Source organism: Schistocerca piceifrons, chromosome 3, assembly GCF_021461385.2.
Source record: "Schistocerca piceifrons isolate TAMUIC-IGC-003096 chromosome 3, iqSchPice1.1, whole genome shotgun sequence".
NCBI classification, from domain to species: Eukaryota; Metazoa; Arthropoda; class Insecta; order Orthoptera; family Acrididae; genus Schistocerca; species Schistocerca piceifrons.
Genome location: NC_060140.1, coordinates 108,059,221 through 108,076,535, shown reverse-complemented (window position 1 = coordinate 108,076,535; position 17,315 = coordinate 108,059,221). Strand labels below are relative to the sequence as shown.

Genomic DNA, 17,315 nt, shown 5'->3' with positions numbered 1-17,315 from the left:
GGGAGGTATTTTGACCAATATGAAGAAAACAGCGGCTGCGTCTCATCGAATGCTCTCAAGTACGTATGTTAAGATCGTTATCAGTGAAAGAACGTGATTTTTAACGTCATAGACCGGCATAGTGGTGAAAAAGAGGATGTTTTCGAAGATGGAGACTTGGAGACATTCCTGAGTGAGGACTCGCGTCAAACTCAAGAAGATTTGGCACGATTAGTGGGAGCGAAACAGCAAGCCATTTCAAAACGTTCAAATAACTTACGGGTTTGCTGGCGAGTGACGTCGTCGAACACCGCCGATATTTCGACAGGAGCACACCCTGCCATTCTCAAGGCACAAATGCAAAAAAGAAAAAATGTGCAAGCAAATTTAATACCTCGGTTCACAGAGGAGAAACAAGGAAGACACCACACACAGAACAAGTGTCAACACAACCAAAGATAACCAACATCAGAAATATCGATAGTTACTATGAATCAACAGGTGAGGCAGCACTAATTCTGTCCCTCTGTTTTTTGATGAGAGGCAGAGCCGGATTCCAAGCAGCATTTAAACAAAATCCACCATCTCTGTTAATAAGGTTGCTTGATAGTCTAACAGCTTCCTTAATAACACTATCCCAATAGCTGTACGTGCAAACCAGAATCTCCGTGTTGTTGTATTCCATAGGATGACCGGTGTCAAGACAATGTTCTGCAATAGCGGATTTGCTCGGGTGTTGTAACTGTGTGTGACGCTTATGTTCAATACACCGGTCTTCCACACTCCTGATTGTCTGACCAATATATGACATCCCACAACTGCAAGGAATATGATAGACCTCAGCCTTACGCAAACCATGATCATCTTTTACGGACGCCAACAGGGCCTTAGTCTTAGAAGGTGGTCGAAATACACATTTCACATCATATTTTCGCAAAATACGGCCAATCCTGTTGGAAATGCTTTCTGCATAAGGCAAAAAGGCCGTAGACTTAGGTGTCACTTCGTTGCTATCGTCACTCACCCGTTGTACAGAAGGCTGATAGCGCAACGCACGTTTGGTTCAAATGGCTCTGAGCACTATGGGACTCAACATCTGTGGTCATCAGTCCCCTAGAGCTTAGAACTACTTAAACCTAACTAACCTAAGGACATCACATCCATGCCCGAGGCAGGATTCGAAACTGCGACCGTAGCGGTCACGCGGTTCCAGACTGCAGCGCCTAGAACCGCACGGCCACACCGGCCGGCAACGCACGTTTGATCTGCCTCTCACTATAACCATTCTTAATGTGGTGTTCACACCTACCTCCTGAAGAAAAGTGTGCTGTACCACCTAGATTATATGGTGCTCCGACATATCGTGTAGCTAAACATTTTGCTGGTTTGTTGAGCCCACTAGTAGGTAGGTGTGAACACCCCATTAAGAACTCTGCAGATTTCTTACGTCGATTGCAGAGATTGCGTTTGAATGACTCTGATATTTTAGTCAGTTTTGATGTGGTTTCTCTTTTCACTCTTGTTCCTCTCTCTGATTCGTTGCAGCTAATTGAGTTTAAGTTTAGTACCGAGTTAACAAATTTGTTTCGACATGTGCTGACTTCCACTTACTTTTTATTCAATGGTCAGTACTACGAACAGACTGATGGAGTTGCGATGGGAAGCCCGTTGTCACCTATTGTGGCCAATTTGTTTATGGAGGACTTTGAGGAACATGCATTGGAGTCAGTGACCTTGAAACCTGCGTGTTTTTTCAGGTATGTAGACGATACTTTTGTTCAGTTCACTATGGAGGTGGAAAGGAATAGATGCCTTCCCTTCCTTGATGTGTTGGTGAAAAGGAAGACTGATGGTACGTTGGGACATTCTGTTTATCGGAAGCCCACCCACACCGACTTGTATCTGCGAGCTGATAGTGGTCACCATCCAGCTCAGCGTGAAGGAGTACTTCGCACCTTGGTTCACAGGGCCCACGTTATCTCAGACCCTGAAAGTTTGGCAGCTGAGCTATTACATCTCGAAGTCACCTTTCGTCAGAATGGTTACAGTGAGAGGCAGATCAAACGTGCGTTGCGCCATCAGCCTTCTGTACAACGGGTGAGTGACGATAGCACCTAAGTCTACGGCCTTTTTGCCTTACGCAGGAAGCATTTCCAACAGGATTGGCCTTATTTTGCGGAAATATGATGTGAAATGTGTTTTTCGGCCACCTTCTAAGATTAAGGACCTGTTGGCGTCCGTAAAAGATGATCTTGGTTTGCGTAAGGCTGGGGTCTATCATATTCCTTGCAGTTGTGGCATGTCATATATTGGTCAATCAGGACTGTGGAAGACCGGTGTATTGAACATACGCGTCACACACGCTTACAACAGCCGAGCAAATCCGCTATTGCAGAACATTGCCTTGACACCGGTCATCCTATGGAATACAACAACACGGAGATTCTGGTTTGCACGTCCAGCTACTGGGATAGTGTTATTAAGGAAGCTGTTGAAATCAAACAATCAAGCAACCTTATTAACAGAGATGGTGGATTTTGTTTAAATGCTGCTTGGAATCCGGCTCTGCCTCTCATCAAAAAACAAACAGAGGGACAGAATTAGTGCTACCTCACCTGTTGATTCATAGTAACTATCAATATTTCTGATGTTGATTATCTTTGGTTGTGTTGACACTTGTTCTGTGTGTGGTGTCTTCCTTGTTTCTCCTCTGTGAACCGAGGTATTAAATTTGCTTGCACATTTTTTCTTCCTTGCATTTGTGCCTTGAGAATGGCAGGGTGTGCTCCTGCCGAAATATCGGCGGTGTTCGACGACGTCACCCAGCAGCATACCCGTAAGTTATTTGAACATTCGATTCGCCGGGAAAAGTTAAGGTCCCACATTTCAAAACGTCTCAAGACTATGGGCATGATTCAGAAAGAAGGAATTTGGGTCCCGTGTGAGCTGAGCAAGAGAGCAAGACCAAGAGGCGTTGAAAGGCGTTTGTGTGTCTGTGAACAGTTGCTTCAGAGGCAAAAACGGAAGGCATTTTTGCATCGCATTGTGACCGGGGACGAAAAATGGGTCCATTACGATAACCCTAAACGCAAAAAATCATGGTGATATCCCGGCCATTCTTCCACGACGTCGGCCAAACCGAATATTCACGGCTCCAAGACCAGCTCTGCGTCGTGTACTATGAGGTGTTAAAGCCAAGTGAAACAATCACAGGTGGTCGTTGTCGAACGCAGTTAATGCGTTTGAGGAGACCATTAAAAGACAAACGGCCGCAGTACAGCGAGAGGCACGATAAAGTGATTTTGCAGCACGACAACGCTTGATCCCACGTCGCAAAAGAGGTCAAAGTGTACTTGGAAACGTTAAAATGGGAAGTCCTACCCCACCCGCCGTATTCTCCAGACATTGCTCCCTCTATCAACTGTTAGATGAACGGCGCATGGCCTGGCTGACCGACATTTCCGACTTTATGGAGAAGTCACAAACTGGATCGATTCGTGGATCGCTTCAAAAGATGAACAATTTTTTCGACGCGCGATGCGTACAGTGCCCGAAAGATGGAAGAAAGTGGTGGCCAGCGATGGAAAACACTTTGAATGATACATGTGTAACCAGTTTGTTTGATTAAAGCCTCAAATGTTGGGGAAAAAACGGCAGAAGCAAAGTTGTACACCTTGTAGATAATTCACTGTGAGTTAGTATGGACAGAGGTCATTCTTGGCAGCCGGAATAAAATAATAATTGGATCCTTTTACGGACCTCCCAATTCAGATGATACAATTGTTGAAAGGTTCAAAGAAAACTTAAGTTTGATTTCAAACACGTACCCGACTCATACAATTACAGTTGATGACGACTTCAATTTACCCTCGAGATGTTGGCGAAAATACGTATTTGATTCCGGAGGTACGCATAAAACATCATCCAAAATTGTCCTAAACGCGCTCTCTGAAAATTATTTGGAGCAGTTAGTTCATGAGCCCACGCGAATAGTAAACGGTTCCGAAAACACACTTGACCTCTTAGCAACAAATAATTTTGAGTTAATAACATCAAAATGGATACAGGGATTAGTGAACAAAGGATTGTCGTAGCGAGACTGAATATTGTAACCCCCAAATCCTCCAAAAATAAACGACAAACATACCTATTCAAAAAAGCAGATAAAAATTTACTTTATGTGTTCCTGAGAGACAATCTCTACTCCTTCCATATTATCAATGTAAATGTAGACCAGATGTGGCTTAGATTCAAAGAAATAGAATCGGCGCAATTGAGAGATTTATACCAAATAAATTACAAACAACGGAGCTGATCGTCCTTGGTACACAAAACGGATCAGAACACTGTTAAAGAAAAAACGAAACAAACATGACAAATGTAAACTAAGACTGGCGATCTTTTACAGAAGCTCGAAATTTAGCGCGGGCTTCAATGCGAGATGCTTATAAAATTCCACAACAAAACTTTGCCTCGAAACCTGGCAGAAAATCCATAGAGATTCTGGTCGTATGTGAAGTATGATAGCGGCAAGAAATAATCAATGCATCCTCTATGCGATAGCAATGGAGATACTGTTGAAGAGAGTGCTGCCAAAGCAGAGTTACTAAACACAGCCTTCCGAAATGCGTTCACCAAATAAGACGAAGGAAATGTCCCAGAATTCGAATCACAAACAGCTTTCAATACGGATAACATAGAAGTAGATATCCTCAGAGTAGTGAAGCAACTTAAATCACTTAACTAAAGCAAGCCTCCCGGTCCAGATTGCAAACCAGTTAGGTTCCTTTCAGAGTATGCTGAATTGCTGATACAATAACTCCATACTTAAGAATCATATACTACCGCTCACTCTACGAACGATCCGCACCCAAAGACCGCAAAGTTGCACAGGTCACACCAATATTCAAGAAAGTTAATAAGAGTAGTCCACTAAATTAAAGGGCCCATATCAAATGGTTCAAATGGCTCTGAGCACTATGGGACTTAACGTCTGAGGTCATCAGTCCCCTTGAACTTAGAACTACTTAAACCTAACTAAGGACATCACACACATGCATTCCCGAGGCAGGACTCGAACCTGCGACAGTAGCGAACGTGCGGTTCCAGACTGAAGCGCCTAGAACTGCTCTGCCACACGGGCCGGCGGGCCCATATCATTAACGTCGATATGCAGCAGCATTTTGGAACATATATTTTTTTCGAACATTGTGAATTGGTTCGAAGGAAACGCTCTATTGACACACTGTCAACACGGATTTAGAAAACCTCGTTCTTGTGAAACACAACTAGCTCTTTACTCACAAGAAGTGTTGAGTGCTATTGACAATGGATTTCAAATTGATTCCGTACTTCCAGATTTCCAGAAGGCTTTTGACACTGTACTACAAACGCGGCTTGTAGTAAAATTGCGTGCTTATGGAATATCGTCTCAGTGATGTGAACGGATTCGTGATTTCCTGTCAGAGAGGTCACAGTTCGTAGTAATTGACAGAAAGTCATCGAGTGAAATAGAAGGGATTTCTGGCGTTCCCCAAGGTAGTGTTACAGGCCTTTTGCTGACGATATTGACAATCCTCTATGCAAACGATTCAAGATGCACAACAATGTTATTTCATCGGACATCTCTTACAAGCGACAACCGACTTGTCTGAATTGCTAAGGAATTTGAAGAACATCTCTTATGGCACGCTCATATCTCTTGGGGACATTTTGGCCCCGAAAAATGTAAGCGAAAGATAGCCAACTTCTGTTACGTTCCTAAAATACACACGAAGATTAACAAACTTCTCCGAATTTGTCCGATATGTCAAAAAGCAAAGCCCTTCAATCTATCAAACGCTCTTCCTCTAAACCCCATCTTACCAGAAAAACCTAATCAGGTAATAGGAACTGATCTCGCACGTGGGCATGGAGTCCTGAAATACATTGTTTGCCTCATTGAGCTATTTACAAAGCATGTTAGAATTTATGGGATGCGATCCGCCATTCCCGAATCGATACTTTCCGATAATGGCTCTAATTTCGTTTCAAGGCAATGGAGACACTTTTTACGCAATAACCAAATCAAACAGATCCTTATATCAAAATTTAGACCACAGAGCAATCCAACTGAACGTGTGTTTATAGAATTCAATCGTTTCATTAGGACGTACATACCAAATCAACAAACAAAATGGGTTGAATATGTAACACCTTTTGAGGAAATCGTAAATAACTTTCCACACTTCTCCACCGGTTTTACTCCAAACAACTTGATTTCTCAGCGAAGAGAACAAAATGAATGGATTAACCTCATTCCTAAAGCACAAAATGCAAGCCAAATCTTGATGCAAAAATCCGACAAGCGTTAATTTGACTCACTATCCAAGCTGAAATCCGCAAGAGAGCTTTCGACGGCAACGTACATAAAGTTTTGGAATATAAACAGGGTGAAAAGGTACTCTTGAGAACACATTTTTAGCCATCACTTATTCTTAAGAAGAACCGCAAATGGCAGTCGCTTTTTCAGGGACCGTATATAGTAATAAGGAAGCCTGACGTCGGATGCTGTTTAATAGCAGACCCGGTAAGTGGCAGAATTAAAGGCTTGTATCACCACGCTGATTTGAAGATGTATTAGTGCAAGGAGTGAGTAATCAAACGCCCCATCAATTATCAACGGCAATGTTAACATCTAGCATTGCTTATGACGGAGAAATAGCTAACTAGTGTAACAACAACGACACGATTTATGTACGTCAACAACAGCGCTCACATATAATCACTCAAGTCCAATCTGTTATCTACGAACAACATAAAACATGAACATATGACATAAACATGACAGCTCTTGATGAATGAAAACATCAATCTCAACTCACAGTAGTAATGGATAATGTAACAATGAAAAGAAGAAAAATCGTCGAATCTTAAAGAGAAGCTCGCGGCATATAACCACGTAGTTTTAAGTTTTAGATTTAAGTATATTTTATGTAAAATGGATGAGTAATCATAAGCGACGGACGAGCTAAAAGCGCCGACTTCCTCTGATGAATGAATAAGCATTCACTTCTAGTTTTGTCCGCAGCTCGTGGTCTCACTATCACCTTCTCGCTTCCCGAGCACGGGGTCCCGGTTTCGATTCCCGGCGGGGTCAAGGATTTTCACCTGCCTCGAGATGACTGGGTGTTTGTGTTGTCCTCATCATTTCATCCTCATTCATGAATGTGGCGAGTTTGGACTGAGCGAAGGTTGGGAATTTGTACGGGCGCTCATAACCGCGCAGTTGAGCGCCCCACAAACCAAACGTCATCATCACTTTTAGTTTTAAGGTTGTTATGTCACAAATAAACGAAGCTATTCGGATAAACAAGGTTATATAATGTAGAACTCCCATTCAGGATTCTTCGGCAAAAAGAACAAAAACACGTCACCATTACACGTCACTAACACTGTTTCAGCGAGACGAAAAAGAAAAAGAAATATGTCACACACCTGAGTCAGCTGCTGAAAGAATTTTTTTTAATAAACGGTACGGTAAGACATCCTCCGTCTACACTGCAAAACTTGCTTAGCAGGTAAGTCTTTAATTATAATATATATATATATATATAATGTTTCACACAGTTAAAGGGTACCTTTTAAGCTACAGTGAACTACAGTATGTATAGGCGGAAGAGAACGCATTCCTCAGAGAAGTGCGTCCACAACTCTGAAAAGAATGGCTAATATTTTCTGTAGCGTACAGTTTAAGTACACAGTGACTTTGCTTATATTAACTGAAAAATTTGTTTATATGTGAGTCTGAATAATTGCGTGTAACCCTATTGTGTTACCCGTCTACACCTGTGATTCCATTCCCAAATTGGATCACAGATTTTGTGTCTTATTGCGATGCTGTCATTTGACGACGCAGATTTGATGAAAGAAGTCACGATAATTTCGTTTCTTCCACATGTTTTTATTAATTTTGTCAATAATAAATCGCGAACGCGAAGCTATTTAAATTTTTGATGAAGTCTGTAGACGACTTATGCAGTATTGAAGTCAAATGGTTTTCCGAGTATAGATCCCCTGTCTAAAGATCTGTTCTCAGCGTATGAGAAATATGAATCATTAAAAGGAGAGAATGTTTCGAATAACGAGAGTATTTGTCAGAAAAACCCGATAACTTAAAAGAGAGATTCAGTACTTTAAGCGGCTGTGAACAGAATATAAATTTTGCTGAAAAGATAAATTGACCAAAACTTGTTATTTAATGCGTAATAATGAAAAGATGGAAATGAACGAAGCTTGAGCAACTGTAGGTCTCAACTCAAAGCTATTACAAAGTCGATACTCTGATGTAATGAAAGTTTTTGTATGGTGACTACCTACAAATAATTGTTCTCATAACGTGTGTATTCCTACGAATAGCATCTTGTGGAAGCAAAGTGACTGTGTCCCTTTAACAAAATGTTAGTCTTCAAGAAAGCTGACGTGATCGATTGGTGATTGCGTAAGTGCACACAGAAATCGTCAATGACCTCCTGTGTTTAGTGAAAAAATGCACGTGTGCTTCGTTTTCATTGTGCTACCAAAGGTGAAATTCACCGAGCACGTAGTGGCATGGTGTTGCAGCAGCCAACTTAACGATCAGTTCTCGGCTGTGATGCACCCATGGCCAGATGTGTAGGAAGTGATGTGATTTTTATCGAGTCATCACCTCGCTATCGCCGACACGGCTCCACACTTCAAACGACACACAGTTAAGCGACCAACCGTTGGAGCATATGCGCGCGCATTCTCTAGCGCTGCCGGCTCACGACGTGGCACGCTTGCCTGCCTCGCAATAATCCGAAGAAATGACCATATACATGCGCTATTGTAGCACAACATTTTGACGCAACGAATATTGCTAAGCGAATGACGTCATCAAAAATGCAACGTCAATCAAGTGTGATCCACAGTGGTCACCCGATGTGAACCAATTATTAAAATAAGAAACACAACACGAATGTAAAGAAAAGCATCGTAGTGATGGTACATCACAGATCCTATGATCCTTCTCCACAAAAACCTGTAAATATTAAAATTAAGTTGCACATTTATTCTAATATAAGTGAATGTGTTTTTTTTTCATGAAAACCATATTATGCCATTGACTTCCTGGATGAAATTCCATCCATTCGTGACCAAGCTTTTTCTCACGAGCGCTCAGTCATCAAACGATGAAATGCTTAATAGAATACCTATGTCCAACTAATGCCACGCATCTTTATCAGTGCAGTGCGGACCTGAGTGAATATTTCCCCATTCTTACCTATAAGTATTTTGTGTATGTAAATTGATGTATTCATGTACGTACCCTGAACATTTGTTAATACTTCTCACTTGAAAAATAAAGCTTCTAAACCTTCCTCTGTCAAATTTTTGAGGCCAATTTATGAATATGTACTCTTACCTATAAGCCTCGAATTTTCAAACCTGTAAAATTTTATTTGTTTACTCCAATAATTGATTTCAGTTACTATCCCCGTCTAATGTAAATGTTCTTCTACGTAAGAATCCATAAATAGTGGAACACATAATGTTATGAATGGAAATGCCTCTCGACAGATCTCTCGATGTATTTGGGTGCGATGTAACATTATGTGTGTCCATCGATCGAATTTAACTGAATAAGTTCTCCAGAGAAAGAAAGACTCAGTGAAATTGTAAAAGTTGCGTGATATGACGTGAACTGTTCTGGCGCAGAGCGCCAAAGATTACTATTGCGATCCGATATACTCAAAAGCGGCCGAAGACATTTTTTAAGCCCGACCGCGGAGAAACAAAATATGAAATACAATGTGAAAATAAAGTGTGTACTAAATCCTATTCCACTTACGTTTCTTTCTGTCTGTATGTGTAGACGCACGTTATTACAGTTCATTGTAATTTATAATTAAAAATATGAATTGTGAATAGTTTCGATGTGAAACGTCTCAATATACCAAGAAGTACGACGTATAAAAAACCAATGGATATTTGCCTGTTTCTGAGGAATTGTAATTATTACCACAAAAGCTGGTTTATGTGACATTGTCAGCCATGATAACGTGTGTAAATGTTTAAAGTAAGTTTCTCTTTAGCTTATTAAAAATTAATTATAAACTGTAAGCAGTTATTTTACTTGATATTTAAATAGCAATCAACAATCAATTTCTCATGCCCTATGTTCATAAATGTTTAATTGTCATTTTAGTACAAACGTTCACAGAAATCATCGACGTTTCCACGGGACGAAGGAACTTGAAAGAAGTTTTCGTAATCGGCAAACTACTATTCGTCACTGAGTGGTAATTCGCTGTACTTTATTTCCAAACGTAGGTCCCTTCGGTAATCTTGTTGAAATCCAGGCTGAGAAGCTATCCGGCGAAAATTTGATTATAATCCCCGTTTTTGTTTCCCAGAAAAGTGTATCAAAGTTATTGATCGCTTCTTTCAAGTACCCGACACGTCATTGCACGGAACAACATGCGCTTATGTCGAAATCCGGTGTACTCGCACGAGGCTAAATAACGACGTCTTCTAAAACATCAGGTACCATAGTTAACAGCAAAATGCTCTCTCCATTTCCCCTCATTCTAAATATTTATAATAATATACATGGGCTCTGTCGCATACCAGAGTCACCACTGGGGAACAAACATTCTACCATTTGATGAACCTGATGGGCCAAAATACTTGACAGTAATGTGACCTTGCAGGGTGCCAGCGGGGTCCATGGAATAGCACGATATGGCTGTCCAAATTATCACCGAACCCCCGCCATGCTTCACTCTTGGGCCGTAAACTCGGCCACATGTTGGAAACATGGGGAAACAAGACTCATCCGACCAAATTAAATCATCCACTACTCCACTATCCAGGTACCATGCTTTCCTGTTATGTGCATTTGCATGACTGATGGGTGAGTTTGGAATTCCAGCTCCCCTTGCAATTGCCTGCTTATCGAGCTCCCTTCGTGTTGTTTTGCTGCTGACAGGGTTCGCGAGTGCTACATGCAGTTCTAGCCACCTTTGCTGCTTTCGACCCCTTATTTTCCGTCACAACCAACGACCGTCTGTCACGAGCATACTCTTTCTCCGTATTACGACTTACCGGATGATGCTTTTTGCTTTCGCTGTATGCGGTATACTAGTAAATCTTGGGTACGGTGCTTATTGAAGCACCAAACACTTCGGCTACCTTCGCTACGGAAGCTTCCACCACATGGGCACACTCTCTGATGTAATGTACTCATAACAATATAGAACACTTCCAACGTACAGCAATAGATAGATTCAAACCGCATAAGTTAATAAGAGACGGGACTGATCCACCATGCTACACAAAACACGTCAGAACACTGTTGCAGAAGCAACGAAAAAAGCATGCCAAATTCAGAAGAACGCAGCATCACCAAGACTGGCTAAGTTTCACGGAAGCTCGAAATTTAGTGCGGACGTCAATGCGAGATGCTTTTAATAGTTTCCACAATGAAACATTGTCTCAAAATATGGTAGAATACCCAAAGAAATTCTGGTCGTATGCAAAGTACACCAGTGGCAAAAAACAGTCAATACCGTCACTGCGCGATAGCGATGGAAATGTTACCGATGATGGTGCCACTAAAGCGGAGTTACTAAATAGTTATCCGCAATTCTTCCACGAAAGAAGACGAAGTAAACATTCCAGAATTCGAAACCAGAACAGTTGTTAGGATGAGTGACATAAAAGCAGATATCTTAGGTGTGGCGAAACAACTCAAATCACTTAAGAAAGGTAATTCTTTCGGTCCAGATGGTATACCAATCAGATTTTTTGCAGGGTAGACACAATGGCGCCTTTCTTAGCAATCGTATACAACCGCTCACTTGACGAAAGGTCTGTTCCTAAAGACTGGAAACTAGCACAGGTCACACCAATATTCATGAAAGGAAATAGGAGTAACCCATTGAATTACAGGCCCATATCACTGACCTTAATTTGCAGTAGGATTTTGGAGCATATATTGTACTCGAACATTATGAATCACCTTGAAGAAAATGACTTATTGATATATAACCAACACTGATTCAGAATATATCGTTCTTGTGCAACACAGCCAGCTGTTTACCATGAAGTAATGAGTGCTGTCGACAAGGGCTCTCAGATCTATTCCATATTCCTAGATTTCCAGAAGGCTTTTGATACCATTCCTCACAAGCGATTATTAATCAAATTGCGTGCGTATGGATTATCGTCTCAAGTGTGTGACTGGATTCGTGATTTCCTCTCAGTGAGGTCACAGTTCGTAGTGATAGATGGTAAATCATTGAGTAGAACAGAAGTGATATCCGGCGTTCCGCAACGTAGCGTCATAGGTCCTCTGCTGTTCCTGATTTACGTAAATGATCTAGGTGACAATCTGAGCAAGCCCCTTAGGTTGGCTGCAGATGACGCTGTGATTTACCGTCTAGTAAAATCATCAGACGACCAATTCCAATTACAAAATGATCTAGAGAGAATTTCTGTATGGTGCGATAAGTGGGAATTGGCACTAAACAAAGAAAAGTGTGAGCTTATCCACATGGGTACTGCAAGAAATCCGATAAATTTTGGTTATACGATAAATCACACAAATCTAAGGGCTGTCAATTCGACTAAATACCTAAGAATTACAATTACAAGCAACTTAAATTGGAAAGACCACACATATAATGTTCTGGGGAAGGCGAAACGAAGACTGCGCTTTGTTGGCAGAACACTTAAAAGACAAACCCACTAAACAGACAGCCTACATTACACCTGTCCGTCCTCTGCTGGAATATTGCTGCGTGGTATGGGATCCTTGCCAGGTAGGATTGACGGAGGACATCGAAAAAGTGCAATGAAGGGCAGCTCGTTTTGTGTTATCACGCAATAGGGGTGAGTGTGTCACAGATATGATACGTGAATTGGGGTGGCAGTCACTGAAACAAAGGCGGTTTTCTTTGCGGCGAGATCTATTTGCGAAATTTCAATCACCAATTTTCTCTTCCGAATGCGAAAATATTTTGTTGACACCCACCTACGTAGGGAGAAATGATCATCATAATAAAACAAGAGAAATCAGAGCTCTAACGGAAATTTTAGATGTTCCCTTCTCCCACGCGCCATTCGAGAGTGGAATGGTAGAGAAGTAGTATGAAAATGTTTCAATGAACCCTCTGCCAGGCACTTAATTGCAGAGTAACCATGCAGATGTAGATATTTTTTCCAACCACTATATGCTGAGTTTCTGATTCTACTCTAAAATGCAGTACCTTACACATTTTTCCTGCAAGTTCCACTTCACTAGACGTGTTGGCATCCATGTTTGATTCTTTACACTTGGATTCACGGGGAAGCGTGTTTCCTACACTTACGTTTCATTTTCTCATAGGATATGTTGCACATGTATGCCCCACTAGTATTTATTCTCTTGTAAGAAATTTTCAGTGATCCAGGTAAGTTGACGCTGGCGCAGTTCTTCGAGGTATTCTGCAGCTGAGACCATGTAAATGCAAATCTTCACATTCACCACGAAAGTTCAATGTTTTCCAGCTCTGGTAACAGGTGACAAAACATTCGTCCATGGTGTAAAAAATTTAAGCTTTTAAATCAATGTAATCAAAAGATTTGCCCACTTACGAGTATGTCACATATTTTGAAATTCGCCAACTCACTCACCGAAACCTATAGGGTAGTTTCCGTTGACATAGGATCATGAAATTTGGCAAGAATCAAGGTTTCAAGGTACAAGTAAAATAATACAAAATGCTAAAATTGTTAATTATAACTAAATCGCATAAAAATTTTTGCCATTGCGACGCTCTTTACATTCCTCTGGCACTCTGGCTAATTTTTTTCTCTAGTGTCGTATGTGAGGACATCACTATTCTTCTCAAGTTGTAATAGATTATTTATGGCGCGTTTCATTAACGAATACATGTATTGGATAGTACAGTTAAAACGCCTAGCTTCTCGAACATGCTACAACAACCCAGATGAACACCACATATTATTCTTACTACTCATTTTTATGCCATCTATACTTTCTTTCTAAGTGATGAGTTACACCAGAAAATGACGCATAAGACATTATGCAACGGAAATAAGCACAATATGTCAGCAGGTTGGTTAGTTCGTTTTCAGGTTTAGCAATTATACGAAGAGCAGAAGTACTTGACCTTCACTGTCTGGGAAGCTCCATAATATTCTTCCTTCAACTCAAGTTTACATCAGTATATACACGCAAAAATTTTGATCAATCTAATCTGATAACTGACTCGTTTTTATTTTTTACGTCCTACGTCAGTTGTTGCTATGACACTATCTGTTCTACAGAAATGAATATCGTTTGCTTTCTCAAAATTCTTAGGGAATGACCATTTTTCAGAGAATCACTTAAATAGCTCTTTGGCAAACATCATTAACACTGTTGCTTTCTCTCTAATGGGATTTATTATAACACTGGTATCGTCAGCAAAAAGTACCAATTGTGCTTCATAACTGTTAAGTGGAAGGCCATTCACATATATAAGGTATAGGAGCACTGTGGGAGTCCCATTGTAATTTCTCCCCAATTATTAAAATTTTCACCTTCCTGCATTGTTTGAATAATTCATGGCACGCATTATTCATTGTTACACACTATGATGGCCATTTGAAATAGTAGCCCTAACTCTGAAGCATCACTTCGCAACATGTCGCTGTCTACACCCAAGAAGAATTTTATGGAAATTGACTTCAGCTGCAAAAAACTAAGCACTTGAAAGAGTAACCTTTGCGAATGGGATTAACCTCAAACAACGTTTCACCTTCTAGGAAAAGGTTCCCACATCGCCTGTAGGAGCCAGTTATACCAGAACATGGGGTATGTGCAGTGGGTGGCAAACACACAGAGTAACTCTTATTGCTGCACTCAAATCACCTATGCTTTATTCATGATAATGTGACGTATACAAAATGAAAGATGTGTATAGCAGTCCTTATTGGACGAGTCGCTGGTAGACGATCTCCTTGATGTTGTTGTTGTTGGCCATCCAGACGGAGCCCGACTTGCCCTCTCGGATGGCAGTCATCATGCCCTGGGCGATGAAGTCAGGCCTGTGAAGACAACACACGCACACACACGTCATTTACATTCTTCCGAAATAATATACCGTAGTAAGTAACAAGAGCAATTCCAACTTCCACATGAAATTATTTATTAGCTGGGAGTTAGCAGAGGAATCATTTTATTGCTATGTAGCATATGCTTCAGAAGTTAGGGAACAGTAGACAGCGATGGGGCAAGGTTAACTATGTGCAACAACAAAGTGGCAGGATCACTGTACCCGACCAAGGCGAACACCCATCACAGCAGAGGATCTGGCTTCCTACTTCTTTAAAACAATTTATTACATATCTTATTTATGTAACTTTTGAGCATGAGTTTCTGGTTAGGGTACATTAGGTTAAATTTCAGGTGGGAGACTTGCTATCTTTATGTGAATCACTCATTAATAGGACGTGACCTTACTACAGACACATCTGTGTTTCACTTAGTTAAAGAAACTAAGAGGCCTAAACTAATGAAATAAACTCGATAAAAAATATTAGCTCCTATTTTAGCACAAAATACAAAGATAATAGACCATATGCTGAAACAATGGAATTTAGTAATTGTTTACTTTTACTATTTTACTTTCATGGTAGCAGAGATCCTAAATGCTTTTACAACGCTGTCCCCACTTCTGATTGTTACGTTTGTCCTCACTCATGTTCCTGCAACTCCTCATTAGTTTCGTCTTTCTGTAGTTTACTCTCAAGCCGTATTCTGTGCTCGGTAGACTGTTCGTCTCAATCAACAGGTCCTGTAAGTATTCCACACTTTGGGCGAATCTTATCGGTGCCCTATCATCTACCGGCATTTCAACTCCAGGGTGATGCAATGACATTGTCCTCATTTCCGTCAGTGCTTCATCAGTGTACAGGTGGATCAGTAAGGAGCAGCAGATAGGAATGCAACCTCTCTACTTTTTAAATAGACCACTTCTTTGTTTGTCTTTTTATTGTCCCCTCTTCACTCTCGTAGACATTATACAGAGTGCACATACAGCCCACTTACCGTTTAAAAAAAATCATAACTTGGAAACTATTAGAGATAGAGAAACGTGATTTGTTGTAAAACATTTAGCACCTCTTTTTTTCCTGTGTAATTTCTTGCAGATTATGACTTGAACTGCATCTAAAAGAAGGCAGACCAGTTTAAGGTGGAATGTGTCATCGGGTACGCTGTTTCCAGGTCTGCGAGAAAGATACCGCGGAATTATCAACGCCAGTATGGGAAGACACCAACGGCACAAACACGCATAATGAGATCGTTCAAAAATTTTAAAGAGACAGGCAGTGTTGAACGTATTCCTCGAAGTGGGAGTCCCCTGTGTCTCAGACACCTGTCAACATAGGGTAAACTACATTTCCACACAGTCCAGAGAAGTCACTTCGTCGCGCTTCACGCGGATTGAGGAAAGCACGATCAATTGTCCATAAAGTATCACAAAGCAGTTACGCCTTTTTGCATACAAAATGGAAACGCTCCAAGCACTGCAGCCAAACAATCGTCCTCTGCGATATGCATTCGCGTGTTCCAGGATGACCCCTACAGATGCTGACAATGACTATCTGGGAAAGTGCCTGTTTCCAGATGAAACAACGGTCCGCATTTCTGAACATGTGAATCGCCTCAGCGTTAGGAATTGAGGCATCAGAAAAAGCACGCAACTCACGTGAACACAACGGTGATAGCCCAAAGCTTCACGTTTGATGTAGCCTGATTCGTGAGAGGTCTATGTTTCTTCGCAGAAAAAACCGTATTGGAAAAGTTACTTAATAGTGCTCGAACAGTTTTCGCTCGTATGATGGCGCAGTCCCACGATGGAATTTGAAGGTGTGGGTGTACTGAGTAACACATTAACTGGGAAACACCTGGGTCGCGGCAGTCACATCGCACGCCCCCTGCGCTCTCCCAATGTCATGCCTTTTAGCTTACTTTTTGTGAGGTTACGACAAGGGTCGCGTGTACACAACACCAGTCAATGACATTGCTACCCTTCGTGTATGAATCAGTGAAGCGACTATTGGTGCTGCGATGCTGACCCGTACATAGGGAGAACTCCTAATGTCGCCTTAATGTTCTAGGAGTAACAGGTGGGGTATACAATGAAATTCTAGTATAGCAAAAATAAAACGTTGACAGCTGCTAAACGTTTTACAATGACGAAGGATGCATTGCCTCTAGTACTTTCCAAGTTATGCTATTTTTACATGGTAGCCGGACTTTTGGACGCTCTGTATATTACCCG

At 41.2% G+C, this 17,315-nt stretch overlaps 1 protein-coding gene across 1 annotated transcript in view; it reads right to left on the bottom strand.

Moving 5' to 3' along the window:
- Nucleotides 1-14,881: 14,881 nt before the first annotated feature.
- Nucleotides 14,882-17,315, bottom strand: part of LOC124789441 (15-hydroxyprostaglandin dehydrogenase [NAD(+)]-like) — an 82,546-nt gene continuing 80,112 nt past the window's right edge. The window contains exon 7 of the mRNA XM_047256791.1: nt 14,882-15,075. Coding sequence (XP_047112747.1) covers nt 14,958-15,075 — 118 coding nt within the window. The 3' untranslated portion in view covers nt 14,882-14,957. The remainder of the gene's footprint in view (nt 15,076-17,315) is intronic.